Source organism: Schistocerca serialis, chromosome 2, assembly GCF_023864345.2.
Source record: "Schistocerca serialis cubense isolate TAMUIC-IGC-003099 chromosome 2, iqSchSeri2.2, whole genome shotgun sequence".
Lineage (NCBI taxonomy): Eukaryota > Metazoa > Arthropoda > Insecta > Orthoptera > Acrididae > Schistocerca > Schistocerca serialis.
Genome location: NC_064639.1, coordinates 502,904,135 through 502,918,541, shown reverse-complemented (window position 1 = coordinate 502,918,541; position 14,407 = coordinate 502,904,135). Strand labels below are relative to the sequence as shown.

Here is a 14,407-nt window from a genome sequence, read left to right as displayed (position 1 = left end):
CGTCAGTAAAGACAACGTCATTCCATTCTGCCGTCCACATCCGTCTGTCATCACACCATTGGCGACGGAGACGTCTGTGGTTCTGCGTCAATGGTAGACGAAGCAATGGACGTCTTGCGGACAGACCACTCTGCTGTAAACGGCGTCGAATGGTACGCGCAGACACTGGATGATGCGTTACAGACGCAATGTGCTGTGCTATGGTTCGGGATGTCACTGAGCGATCCGTCACTGCCATGCGCACAATATGCCTATCAGCACGTGCAGTGGTGCACCGAGGTGAATGCGATCGACCACGTCGGTCCGTCGTACCCTCCTGCATCCAACGGTCACATATCCGCATTACAGTTGTTTGGTTTCGTCCAACACGACTAGCGATTTCTCTGTATGATAATCCACAGTCTCGGTAAGCCACTATCCTTCCTCTGTCGAACTCGGATACTTGATCAAAAGATGTTCGCTGTTTTCTACGAGGCATAACTGATCGTCTTGTGAAACAACCACAAGGTAAACACACGTGCCGAACGTACACTCGTCGAAATCGCCAAGCCCTAAATGGCGCTATGAGGTGGCGCCACAGGCGCGCGTGATGTGCGTCTGCGCTGAAATTCTAATCAGTTGCATATCTCATCGCTGCAAACTCATGGTGTAAATTTCACTTGATTCGGATGCTTCCTTCAGGGTGTTGCATTTATGGTGGCCAGCAGTGTATTTGTATGGGTGTAGGCATGTATGGAAGTGTAACGTGGACGATAAATAGTTTAGACAAGAAGTGAATAGAAGCTTTCGAAATGTGGTGGTACAGAAGGATGCTGAAGATTAGATGGGTAGACCACATAACTAATGAGGAGGTATTGAATAGAATTGGAGAGAAGAGGAGCTTGTGGCACAACTTGGCTAGAAGAAGGGATCGGTTGGTAGAGCATATTCTGAGGCATAAAGGGATCACCAATTTACTATTGGAGGGTAGCGTAGAGGGTAAAAATCATAGAGGGAGACCAAGAGATTAATACACTAAACAGATTCAGAAGGATGTGGGTTACAGTAGGTACTGGGAGATGAAGAAGCTTGCACAAGCTAGAGTAGCATGGAGAGCTGCATCAAACCAGTCTCTGGACTGAAGACCACAACAACAATCTTGGACCGTTCAGTGTATCTATTTAGCTTCTTTTTTCCACAGTTCAGTGCACTCCTGTTTTCATGCTTGATCTGTGTTCAGTTTTTGACAGGCTATCCAATGCGCTAGCTTACCACTAAATCTGAACCGAGCGAGGTGGCGCACTGGGCACTGGACTCGCATTCTGAAGGACGACGGTTCAAAACCTCGTCCGGCCATCCCGATTTAGGTTTCCCGTGATTTCCCTAAATCGCTTCAGGCAAATGCCTGGTTCTTTGGAGGCACGGCGGACTTCCTCCCCCATCCTTCCCTTGTCCGATGGGATCGATGACCTCGCTGTTTTGCCCCCTTCCCCAAATCAAACAACCAACCAACAAAATCTGAGGACAGTGCGATGGGGAGCTTCCCTCGTTAGTATCTGACGTGATTTTGAGCCTGACACATCAACCTGTTTCTGAGAAAAAGAGTTAGAGACTGTAGACAGAGAAATACCGTACATGAATTTCAGATTTTTCATATGATTTTTGTGGGAGAAAGATTTTGTGTCACCTCGGAGGGCAGCGCGCTGCGGTGGCTGGCTGCAGACTATTTGTGGCGACCTTAAACGTCAGACTGCGGCTGACTGAAGCCAGACTAGAGACACGCGTGTGTGTGTTGCAGGACGCGCTGCTCAACTTCGCGGGCACGTTCTTGTGGGTGGCGGTGGGCGCGACGGCGCTGCACTACTGGGTGCGCTACCAGAGCGAGTACCAGTACCAGTTCCTGGAGGTCAGCGCCGAGAAGAAGGTGGGGATCGCCCTGGGCGCGCTCTGCGTCTTCAACGGCGTCGGCTACCTACTCGACACCGGCGTCGAGTCCTACGTCTACTTCAAGGAGATGTAGCTGCTCCAGAGAGTCTAACCAAAGCCTCCCAGGCAGTCCACTGTGCACAAATAGGGAATAAGTGTGTCAACGCGACTACTTACTGACTGCTAACAAGCATACTGTGTCAGACAAATGCAGGCAACACTGTTGCTCTTTCTCTAACACGTGTGTGTGTGTGTGTGTGTGTGTGTGTGTGTGTGTGTGTGTGTGTGTGTGTGTGTGTCCGTCCAGACATTACATTTCATTAGCAATAGATTAGGAACATATTAAATGCAACAAATTCCAGTGGTTGGAGAGTTTGTACAGTTCAACATACAATTCATTAGTGTAGTATGTGTTAGAAAACACGTAGCTCATAAATACACAGTGAAACTGGTAGAGTAACAAGCGCTGTGACATGTGAGAAACAATATTTCCGAGTATCGCCTGTAACTTTAGGACGGTGCTCTCACATGAAAACGAGACAAGGAATTCTTTTATCTAGTTGTTTCGAAAATCCACACATAATCAGTTCACTATCTTAATCGACTTTTTTATTCTCAGAGCTAGCAATAAGTACACTAATCCATGTACGACGTATTGTTGTGATCTAGCATACGAAACATCAAATGAACAGATCGTAGCCTGGACTAACAAGAAAAGAACAGCTCGCAGTCTCGAATATTTCAGCCTGCACTCAGATAAATAAAAACTGTAAACTTCCAACAATCCAGAGTGGTAAGAACATGACACACCAGTAGATACAATATATACATCCAGATTTCTTAGGAAATCTACTGGCATTCGTAATAAATTTCTCCATTACAATATGTGTTAAGAAACAATATGCTGACTGCTGATATAACGAAAAAAATTTTTTGTGTAAGACAAAATCTAATTGAGGATATATATGAGACTATAATGTGTAGCTGTACCAGTGTATGTTTTTGATAATAAAACATTTATTTATAAAAGACCTTCACAGCGGATAATATGAATGATGTCGCCATATGCAAAGAGTCAAATATAATGCATCAATCTATACTCCAGTGAATATGGTAAGTCACCAATATTATAGCGACTCCCGTAACTCTTTCACTAACATTCGTTAATAAAAACACAACCGAGATAACAACTCTTAGCGGATATATGCAACGATTAACATTTTTGTGGCGATTTAAAACACTGTCTCTGATTGAGACTCAAATCTGCTACCTCCGTCTTCGCCTAAAAATTTAAATATTGAATTTTTTTCCTTCGTTCTCGCAATGGTCTCAGTACCCCTCGCGGATTCTTGCCAGTTATTGCTGTGAGGCCTTGTGTACAGGGCCTTAATAAAACATTCACGTCGGTAGTTACTGACGCCGATTGGGATGCAGTACGAGATTAGACAGGCACAAATCTAGACTGAGATGTTCACTCTGCAGCGGAATGTGCGCTGATATGAAACTTCCTGGCAAATTAAAACTGTATGCCGGACCGAGACTCGAACTCGGGACCTTTGCCTTTCGCGGGCAAGTGCTCTACCAACTGAGCTACCCAAGCACTACTCACGCCCCGTCCTCAAAGCTTTACTTCTGACAGTACCTCGTCTCCTACCTTCCAAACTTTACAGAAGCTCTCCTGGTAGAGCACTTGCCCGCGAAAGGCAAAGATCCCGAGTTCGAGTCTCGGTCCGGCACACAGTTTCAATCTGCCAGGAAGTTTCAGGCACAAATCTGTACACGCGCGAAATGGCCCACACTGTGTGATCAGTTGTCACTAAGGGGGAGAGCGGGCAGTTTGGGTCTTACAGTTCCGACAGGGTGATGGAACTCTGCGCCACGATCCGCAGGTTTGGGTTGGCGAAAACAGCACTCATTATCTCGAAAACTGATAAGAGTCGAACGAGAGCCCGAAAGCGTATCAATTCAATTGCTTACCTTTACAGATCGTACAGATATTAGGCACAGAAAAGAAATGATATGAACATGGAAGAGAACGAACACCCGAGGAAGGGAGAAAATGTCTATGATACATTCGTTGCCTATCAACGTAAGTCAATTGTTAATTGACGTTCGGAATAAACTTGGTAATTCTGCTTTTCAAAGTAGTCGTTCTGTGTGTGTTTCGATCAAATGAATAAACTGGGCATCCCAAAACTGCACCACAAAGAGAACGTCTAGAAAGTGCACAATACAAGATGGGTGCCGCGTTTGTTGAATACCGCCCAAAAGCAAATGCTAAAACGAATTTCTCAACAACGACTGTGCCTGGCCCAAAAGACTACAGTGGATAATGTGCACTGTTTTGTTTAAATGTAAGGGAATGCAGATCCATCGCTACACGTCAGACGAAACAATAATCGAAGCAATGCGAAAAAGCCAATGGCAAAAGGATAGTCGGTCTATCTGCCGGAAAGGGTAGAACCAGTATTTTCAAGGTCGTAAAAAGATTCATCTTACAGATTATCTTTCAAATGGTAACAAAATAACTAGTACTTTCGAAAACATTTTGGCAAAAACAGCAATAGATTCTTAAAATTTTACTTGGAAAAACAGTTTGCAGTTGACTGCATCCGGAAGATTTTCTGCAGTTGTTCCTCCGTGGATCCGTGTTTCCCTATCAACTTTGAAGTATGGTCTGAAGAGGGTCCGCCCTTGGGCTGAAACCGGACACAAATATAATGTGACCGATCTAGACTGTTTTCCGAAGTACAAAAATAACTAGTGAATGCTAAGAAGGCTTCCGGACAAAATAAATGAAAAAATACGTGAGAAGAGCCGTGGCTTGCAAAAGGGTGATTCGCACGCACCCATGGTTAAAATGGCTCTGAGCACTATGGAATTTAACTTCTGAGGTCATCAGTCGCCTAGAACTTAGAACTACTTAAACCTAACTAACCTAAGGACATCATACACAGCCATGCCCGAGGCAGGGTTCGAACCTGCGTCCGTAGCGGTCGCGCGGTTCCAGACTGAAGGGTCTAGAACCGCTCTGCCACTCCGGCCGGCGCACGCAGCCATGTTCGACATAATTTGATTCTACAATACCAAAAATTACTGTCACTCCCGTAACTATTTCGTTAAAATGTACATAACTGAGATAAAAGGTGATTCGCACGACCCATGTTCAACATAGTTTGATTCTACAATACCAAAATTACTGTCACTCCCGTAACTCTTTCGTTAAAATATACATAACTGAGATAAAAAATACTATTAGCAGAGTATGTATTATGATTAGCATTTTTGTGCCAAAGTCAATATATCTGCGTACAAAACTCACTAACAATAGTAAATCTGAGTTATTTGCAGTACCAGTGGCCAGCCGGAGTGGCCGAGCGGTTCTAGGCGCTACAGTTTGGAGCCGGGCGACCGCTACGTCGCAGGTTCGAATCCTGCCTCGGGCATGGATGTGTGTGATGTCCTTAGGTTAGTTAGGTTTAATTAGTTCTAAGTTCTAGGCGACTGATGACCTCAGAAGTTAAGTCGCATAGCGCTCAGAGCCATTTGAACCATTTTTTTGCTTTTTCTTTTAGCCGTTCTCAATTCCACATCCAGCTACGTTTTGCCGTAAATGGATATTTTGCAGTCACCCTTAAAATTAATCGCTGCAAAAATGTTTGCATGGATCTCAATGTGGACTACGTCGAATAGCAAGTTCACTTTTGGCGAAAACAGGCTTATCATTAATAATACACAGAATCATATCTTTAATGTCTTATCTGGTGGAGGTGCATCAAACGAAACTTCAGGATAGTTGTTTATTATCATACGCCATGTTCTGGGTAGGTTCCGCATTTTCTGTCTGGTTTGTTGGAAATTTGTGGTAAGTTGTATGGGACCAAACTGCTATGGGACCAAACTGCTAAGGTCATCGGTCCCTAGGCCCACAAACTGCTTAATTTAACTTAAACTAACGTACGCTAAGGACAACACACACACCCATGCCCAAGGGAGGACTCGAACCCCGAATGTATGGTTCCAAGCGTGGCAAGGCGCCTAAGACCGCACGGCTACCCCGCGCGGCTTATCGGTTAGTTAGCAGTAATTTCGATTTAAGTTGTCTTTCGAAAAGTATCTATCCCATGCCTGCTTCGCAGAAGCCATCAAATATGATTTTGTTGTTTTATAGCAATTCATAAACTTCCAGCTAATTAGTCAACTATCTTAACAACTTTTTACTAACTCTTCTGGTGTAGTGAGAACATGACATTGTAGTAACAGATGGCAGTTTCCCTTTTTTTTTTTCAGACAGTAAGAATTTTACACTGTGGAAGAACAATGCAGATCCTGTGCAGGGACATTAATTTGTGTAGAAACATTCCTACGGAGGTTATTTTTGTCTAAGGAGTATAAAATTTGCAGACGTAAAATATTCAACGCTCTTCACAAAAATTTACAACCAAATTTCTCGTATACCACTATGTAAAGAATGGAATGTGTTGAAGCCAAAGTAGAAATAGGGCCCAATGACAAATCGGCCACTGCTGAAACACAAATTGCCCGCTAATCGGCTGGTAGTAGCACAGTAGCAAGGGAAGTATTAGCTTTTACGACAAACGTTTAAAATGATTCGATCGATTCATCTGTGCCGACCTCACGGTGAGGAACTTGTTAGTGCAGAGAGATACTTGGAGTGTCAGCCACGCCGAGTCTCTATTCTGGGGTGGGGTGGGATCAGAGAATCCAGCATGACATAAAATCAGTACAAATGCACCTTACTACACAACTGTTATGCACACAAATATGATTATCGAAGTTATCTGGAATGAAAAAGGTGCAAGGATACTGCCTTCCCCGCAACTGCACAGATAGTGAAACTTCTACATTTTTTGTTAGAGCTTTCGATTCAGCACAGATTGAGTATATTGTCAACATCTTTAAACTAAAACAGTTGTTATACAATTATTACCCAGTTACGACCTTGAACTAAACCGAAGTCTCAGGACGTGAAAGTAATATGTATGGCTCCATGCGTCAGTCAAGACGGAATATCAGCAACCATGATAACCTGAAATATATGCAGCACAAGTAAGCTGCAGAGCGTACAGTTCTGGGAACGCTAGCAAAAAATGAACACGTTGCCAACATTGTATTAATGTCCGTACCAACGCTAGGAGCGAGCAGTTCCTGGAAAATACGCTCGTTCTTTCGGCTTATTGTCGTCAGTCGTTAACTGCTGTTGACCAGTTTTCCATACCTTCTAGCAACATACCAATTTCCAGTTACCTGCTACAAGACTCAAACTTTATCACACATTCCAATTTCAATCGTTCTCTTCGGATTGTCAGACTTCTGAACATTCACAAATGGACAAATAACGACTTTCACCTCCAGCAAGGACGAACGACAATTCAAAACAGCCATTTATGCTTCGTAAACTATCAACCACTTATAACATTTTCCACGTCTTATTCTTCTTTTTATTCGTGTCCGACGATCCAGATTTAGGTTTTCTGTGATTTCCCTAAATCGCTCCGGATAAATGCCGGGATGGTTCCTTTGAAAGGAGACGGCTGATTTCCTTCTGCACCCTTGAAATAATCGTAGGTTCTGCTTCGTCTCTAATAACTTCGATGTCGATGGGAAGTTAAACGCTGATCTTCCTTTCTTCTTCTTCTTCTTCTTCTTCTTCTTCTGACTTCTCCCTGACATAAATCTAGGGCTCAAAAATAAATTTAGATTTGGAAGTTCGTTGATGATGTTATGATAACAATAATAATAATAATAATAATAATAATAATGATAGTAATAATAATAATTATTATTTTGTTGTGCAAGTCTTTCAATCGGACGCCACGTCAGCGACTTGCCTGTACCTACCCTACCTCAGTAATCCTACTCGGAAAGGGACCCTAGAGTGTAACGTGGCATTCGAAACATGTGTCGTTTTTGGCGAATCTCCATATCATTGATAGTCGAATGATAGGTTGAAGAGCGGACTGAAAATTCCGTAGTCCGCCCTGGATACGATCACGTGATCTTTCCGTTTCCAAGAATCCGCTTTACCGGTAGACTGCCAGGCCCGACACACTGCTGATTAAAGCCAATAAAACGGCTGAAAAAAATGTGTAGCTGCGGTTTCTACAGAAAGCATGGCTCATGAACCCTGAAAATAATGTTAATCTGCGGCTAGAAGCACCCAAAATGGGCAGATAAACCCTACAGGGATAATACAATGACACTTGTTAAACTGTTCGTTTCAAAATGATAGTGTAGCTTAACAGTCTCAATGCCGAGGTACGAAGTGCATCGTCAGTATGAAAGAAGTGTAAATCGACTGTTTTAAGAACGGCGTATAAATTGTCGTACTTGGATTGCTTATTCTTACCCCTTTTTAAAGACAGCGGCTGGTGTTAGTTAAAGGTGCCCCCTACATCACGTTTATTACTTCTCATCTACTTTCCCATCCGATTACCTGAAAAAAAAGTAAGTCTGGATGAGTAAATCTGTAAAACACCATAAAGCAAGGAAGGAGATACAGTAAGAAAGTGTGCATTTCGCTCCTAAGAGAGAGAAGATCATCGTCCTCAAGCACACAATGATAATAATTAAACTTTCTGTACACGAGCCAGTGTAGACGGAAAAATATTTAGCTTATGGCTACCCAACTTCATAGGAATGATGTTAGACTGTGTGCTGTAGGACTGGATTTGCGTTGTTAGTACAGTCAGTATCAAAACTTGCGGTCAGGCGCCGATACTGGTAAGGCGACAACGTAGGCTACTTCATTCTGGTCATTGTACTGTGTTGTCTGTGATTCATGCAACGTGCAGCTGTATCGTTATCTCGGCATATATGCTGTGCCCTGTCAGTCAACTATCGTTTATCACTCGCTAAGGCTTTCCAAGGTGCTAAAAGGCGTATAGAAACGATGTGTTTCAAAAAAAATCCGTATATCATATGAGAGGAGGCTGGCCTACCGATGATGTGGCGAGGTTCGATAGTATGACGTCCACTGCTGCGAAGGAACGCAATTTCACACATGGTAACAAAGCGGGCTGCCGGTGTTGGAGACAGTCGGTCGAGTAACATCTCAGAATGACTCTCTTGTGTGCATCTATTTCTAAATCTGATTCTAAGCTCTCATTATGTGAGGGGCAGTTAGTACTTTTGTAGCACCATTCCGTTCAACCTCAATATTACATACAAAATCCTATCCAATTATGTCACTTGCCCAAAACTGGAACGATAGTTTTAACTGTTCTCCTAAGTAAGAAAGGAGACAAACAATGGAAAAAAATCTGTAGACTCATTGGCTTCTTTTCCGTAATGTACAAGACAGTCACTTAATCATTAGTAGTTGCACAGGACAAAGAATAGATATAATCAAGTGTTGTAACAACCTTGCATTAAAAGTGGTACAGCGCACTAGACCACTGTAACTCATAAATGAAATTAAAGAACGAATTCATAGATTCACAGACTTTGAGAAAAATTTTTTGACGCAATTTCGTCAATATCTGCCTTAACAGTAATTGAAAAACAAAGGCACTGCTTCAATCAATGTTAGTACACTAAAGAACATATGCGTCAGTTAACAAGAATGTGATACAACCAGCTGACGAATTTTTGTATTTGGAGCAATCAAAGACGTCGATAGCATGGAAATTAAAATATAAGTAGAAGAACCAAAATGGCCTGGGGCCTTTTGGTAAACTAAACAGTGTTATCAAAACGGTGTCAATGATACGTGGACCTCTGTTAGCTGTTTACTTCATTCGTCGATAATAAACGGGACAACTTGGTACGATATGGAACTTGTCAGTAGGGTTACACATCAAACACTGTTCTCAGTGAAACTATGGCTACATACTGCCCATTTACATAAGTGGATTTTTAATTTAATCTTGCTCTACAAATAAGTGTAATTATTTTGTCCCGATCACATACAGATATTATCTATTTAGAAAGTAATCTTTAGAGCAAGGTAAGCTGGCAAGCAGAAATAATTTCAATTTGTTTTTAAAACTTTTTATTGTTCGCCAGTACCTCTAATACACAAAAAGGTGGTTAAATTTGCGATATGTAATGCTATAGTCTTTCTTTCTCCAAATGCCATCATATTAGTAAATCGTAGTGATGAAACGTTAAGGTCATATTCATTAATCTTACGGCAGCTGCATTGTGATACGCGCAGAGCATGAAAATAAGATGAAACATTTTTCGTTTGACACAGAGACTGTTCTCTATGTCAAAACTTCACTTCTTTTTCAGTTAATCGCCTCTAGGTGTACATAAACATTTAAATCTATACCCTGCAATCTAGCGTGAGGTGCGTGGCAGAGGGTACGTCCCATTGTACCAGTTATTAAGATTTCTTCTCGTTCCATTCACGTATAGAGCGAGGAAAGAATGATTTTTTGAATGCTTCTGTGCATGCAGTAATTATTCTAATCTTATCCTCACGACCCCTGTGTCAGCGATAGGTAGGAGACTGTAATATATCCCTAGAGTCATCATTAAAAGCTGCTTCTTGAAACTTGGTTAGTGGGCGTTCTCGGAATAGCTTACGTCTGTCTTCAAGAATCTTCCAGTTCAGTTCCTTCAGTATCTCTATGACATTCTCTCTTGGATACAACAAACATGTGAGCATTCGTGTTGCCCTTCTCTGTACACGTTCAATATCCCCTCTTAGTCCTCTCTGGTACAGGTCCCATACACTTGAGCAATATTCTTGAACCGGTCGCATGAGTGACTGGTTAGCAATCTCCTTTGTAGATTGACTGCACTTTCCCAGTATTCTATCAATACACCGACGTTTACCACCCGCTTCACCCATGACTGAACCTATGCGACAATTCGATTTGATATCCCTACAAAGTGTTACACCCAGGTATTTTTACGAGTTGGCTGATTCCAGCAGTGATTCATTATTATTATTGTCATAGGACACTACATTTCTTAGTTTTGTGAAGTGCAAAATTTTACATTTCTGGAGATTTAAAGCAAGTTACCAATCTCTGCACCACTTTTAAATCTTATCAAGATCTGATTGAATATTTATGCAGCTTCTTTCAGATAGTACTTCATTATAGACAACTGCATCATCTGCAAAAAGCCTGATGTGATAGTAATATTGTCTGCAAGATCATAAATAAATAAGATGAACAGCAAGGGTCCCTACACATTTCCCCGGGGCATAATCTACGTTACTTCTATATGTAACGATGACTTTCCATCCAAGATAACACGCTGTGTCCTCCCTAACAGAAAGTCCTCAATCCAATCACATATTTTAATTGATATCCCATATGATCGTACTATTGACAATAAACGTAGATGAGGTACTGAGTCAAATGCTTTTCGGAAGTAAAGAAACACTGCATATACCTGGTTGCCTTGATCCAAAACTTTCAGTATGTCATGTGAGAAAAGTGAGAGTTGGGTTTTACACGATCAATGTTTTCGATAACCATGCTGGTTGGCACTGAGGAGGTCATTCTCTTCAAGACACGTCATTGTGTTTGAACTCAGAAAATATTCTAAGATTGTAGAACAAATCGATGTCAAGGATACTGGACGGCAGTTTTGTTGATCAATTCTCCTGCCCTTCTTGTAGGCAGGTCGATGCACTTTGACGAACGTTTCACTGTAAGGTCTGACGAAAACCCACCAAATATTTCCGAGTCACAAAATTCTTTACAAGTGTTAGTAGGTGGAAGTCATAGGGGCCCAAGTCTAAATATGCTGGATGCTCCATCGATGTGTACCGAATATATCTCAGTTTTCCGATTACAAACACACCCTTGAGGGCAAATGTACTACGGTGATAAGATTTACTTTCAATTTCCTTGCGTACTTTTTTCATCACTTGGTCCATGGGATCGGTGTGATAATGACAATCAATTGTTATAACCTTTAAAAGGTCATCAATAAGAAGGCCACCTCTTGTTCCCGAGAGTACCGGCCACAGATGGTAGATGAGATCGATTTCCTGTCTTTGTTGCAAAGCTACAAGCTTTCACTCACTGCTTTCCTCGCTGTTTCGTTTCTGACGTGAAGCGTCATCGGACAAATTCTGTTGGATTATATTTTCAGTCCGTCCATTGATTGGTTTTGCATTTGCTTTGGTCTTAATTCAACAAGTGTGACACTCCTCTTGTACCGAGCTGTCTCAGAGTGATTTCTTCATGCAGAATGTACCGTACTCTTTCTTGATAGAAGCCTGTGGCGTAATTATTTCACACATCTTTGATCACCAAGTAGTACACATTGTCGATGTTTCAATCTGCCGTTACAGTTAGGGCACCTTTCACTTGAACTGCCTATCAAAGAAGTATTGCTGCGTTTGACTTTAGACATGTATTTCTTAATTTGTCAACAGTTCAGGAAGATTTGTTGCAAATTTTTATCATCTTTGCATGAATTTATGTAGTCGATAAACTGAACAAAATAAAAAGAAATATGTTGACACAATATTCCAATTTATTCATGTAAACGGAACATACAAAAGTAGCTGCAAAAGCAGGGCAAACAAAATCAATCCTCAGATGTAGTTGGCGCTTAAATTACATGATTTGTAAACACGTGCCAATATAAGAGGAACGTCTATAATATCAGCGTCATGTTTGTGCCTGGCCGATAACTGTTCACTTTGCCACTGAATTAATAAATTTTGATATTAGGTTCAAAATGGTTCAAATGGCTCTGAGCACTATGGGACTTAACATCTGAGGTCATCAGTGCCCTAGAACTTAGAACTACTTAAGCCTAACTAACCTATGGATGTCACACACATCCATGCCCGAGGCAGGATTCGAACCTGCAACCGTAGCGGTCGCGCGGTTCCAGACTGTAGCGCCTAGAGCCGCTCGGCCACTCCGGCCGGCCTTGATATTAGGAGAAGAAGAGTAAGGTGCGGGGGGGGGGGGGGGGGGGGTGCTTCTGGTACGAGGCAAGTACGCTCCCCTTCCGCCCCCCTCCTCCCCCCCGCCCCGTCACACCACACCTGGACGCGAAATGAGGTCTTGTAACCAGTAAGGGAGCTTCACAATGAGGACGACGCAATGGCTGCTTAAAAGGTTTGATTCATTAACTCTGTATTTATAAAATTATGCGTAGTAACTGTACGAGACAGCGTTTGATATTTGCGTAGTGGCATCGGACGGACAGCTCGTTTCAGTAATGTGAGACGTTTACGAAACTCTAGATGTATATCTTGGTGTGGCGGGCTCGTATATATGTATGTGCAGTGGGTTGTGGCTCTACGCGCAACCGCCCTCTCACACGGATGACGCCGCAGCTGCGGCGATACCAAGACCTGCAGCGCAGCCCAGAAGGGAGGACGTCGAAACTCTGAGAACGCCGTGTCTGAGCGCGCTGCGCCTCCACTAGAGTGGTTCAAATGGCTCTGAGCACTGTGGGACTTAACTGCTGTGGTCATCAGTCCCCTAGAACTTAGAACTACCTAAACCTAACTAACCTAAGGACATCACACACATCCATGCCCGAGGCAGGATTCGAACCTGCGACCGTAGCGGTCGCGCGGTTCCAGACTGACGCGCCTAGGACCGCTCGGCCACACCGGCCGGCTTCCACTACAGTGTCTGCACCGTCTCCCTACAGAGACAGTTACACAATTTACAGTCCCTCTGCAAAATGTGAATAACTTTCTTTTTACAAATTACATTTTTAATACATTTTTATGTTCGTAAAAGTAAGGCAACAAAAATAAAAAAATAAAATGACATTCAAAGCATAATACTTATCTTCAAGTTTTCATTAAGTTTCAAAGTGATTGTGAGAGTTGAATCAGAAAAGTAAAGCCCTGCAACTATTTCACAATATGAAGAAATTATTTATTTATTTAAGGTTTGAGTTTTACACCATTCCATACTGTACGAACTAACTAATGGAAAAGACATAATAATGTTAGCATCATATACACGATGTTTCAGGTATAATTTTTCGCTACAATTTACAAAGTAATAAGTCAGACGACATTTATTTACATGGCATATGACCGAAATTTTTCGCGATTTAAATAAAAAATATCTTCAACTGAGACTGGTAGTGGAGTTTATTTAACATTTATTTAAAATTTTATTTAAAAATACCTCGTTGCTATAATTCTCTGGAACACAACTAAATAAAGTACGAGGGCGTGCTGAAAAGTAATGCCCCCGAATTTTTTATGTAAATCTCTATAAAGCGTTCGAAATAAAACAAGCGTTATTAACATTCAACATATTTATTCTTCACGACTACACATTTGCAGCCCCCTGCCGCTAGAGGACTCAGAATTGAAGCGTCTAACGTGGCAGTGCGTAACTTAAAAATGTCCGTGCGTGAGAAACAGCGAGCTGTAATTGAGTTTTCAATTCGAAGAGTTCGTCCACACATCGAGCAGCCTCTCTTTCAGCACGACAACGCCAGGCCACACGCGAGCGCTGCGGCATCTGCAACAATCCGATGCCTTTGGTTTACTGTCATCGACCATCCTCCATACAGTCCCGATTTG

General features: G+C 42.2%; 1 protein-coding gene and 1 non-coding gene across 2 annotated transcripts in view; one reads left to right on the top strand and one right to left on the bottom strand.

Moving 5' to 3' along the window:
- LOC126457462 (protein snakeskin-like) overlaps window positions 1-2,196 on the top strand; it is a 33,123-nt gene extending 30,927 nt beyond the window's left edge. The window contains exon 3 of the mRNA XM_050093751.1: window positions 1,778-2,196. Coding sequence (XP_049949708.1) covers window positions 1,778-1,999 — 222 coding nt within the window. The 3' untranslated portion in view covers window positions 2,000-2,196. The remainder of the gene's footprint in view (window positions 1-1,777) is intronic.
- A 1,235-nt stretch (window positions 2,197-3,431) lies between these two features.
- Window positions 3,432-3,506, bottom strand: Trnas-cga (transfer RNA serine (anticodon CGA)). Its single transcript has one exon. It is a non-coding gene; the product is annotated as a tRNA-Ser (tRNA).
- Between the last annotated feature and the right edge of the window lie 10,901 nt (window positions 3,507-14,407).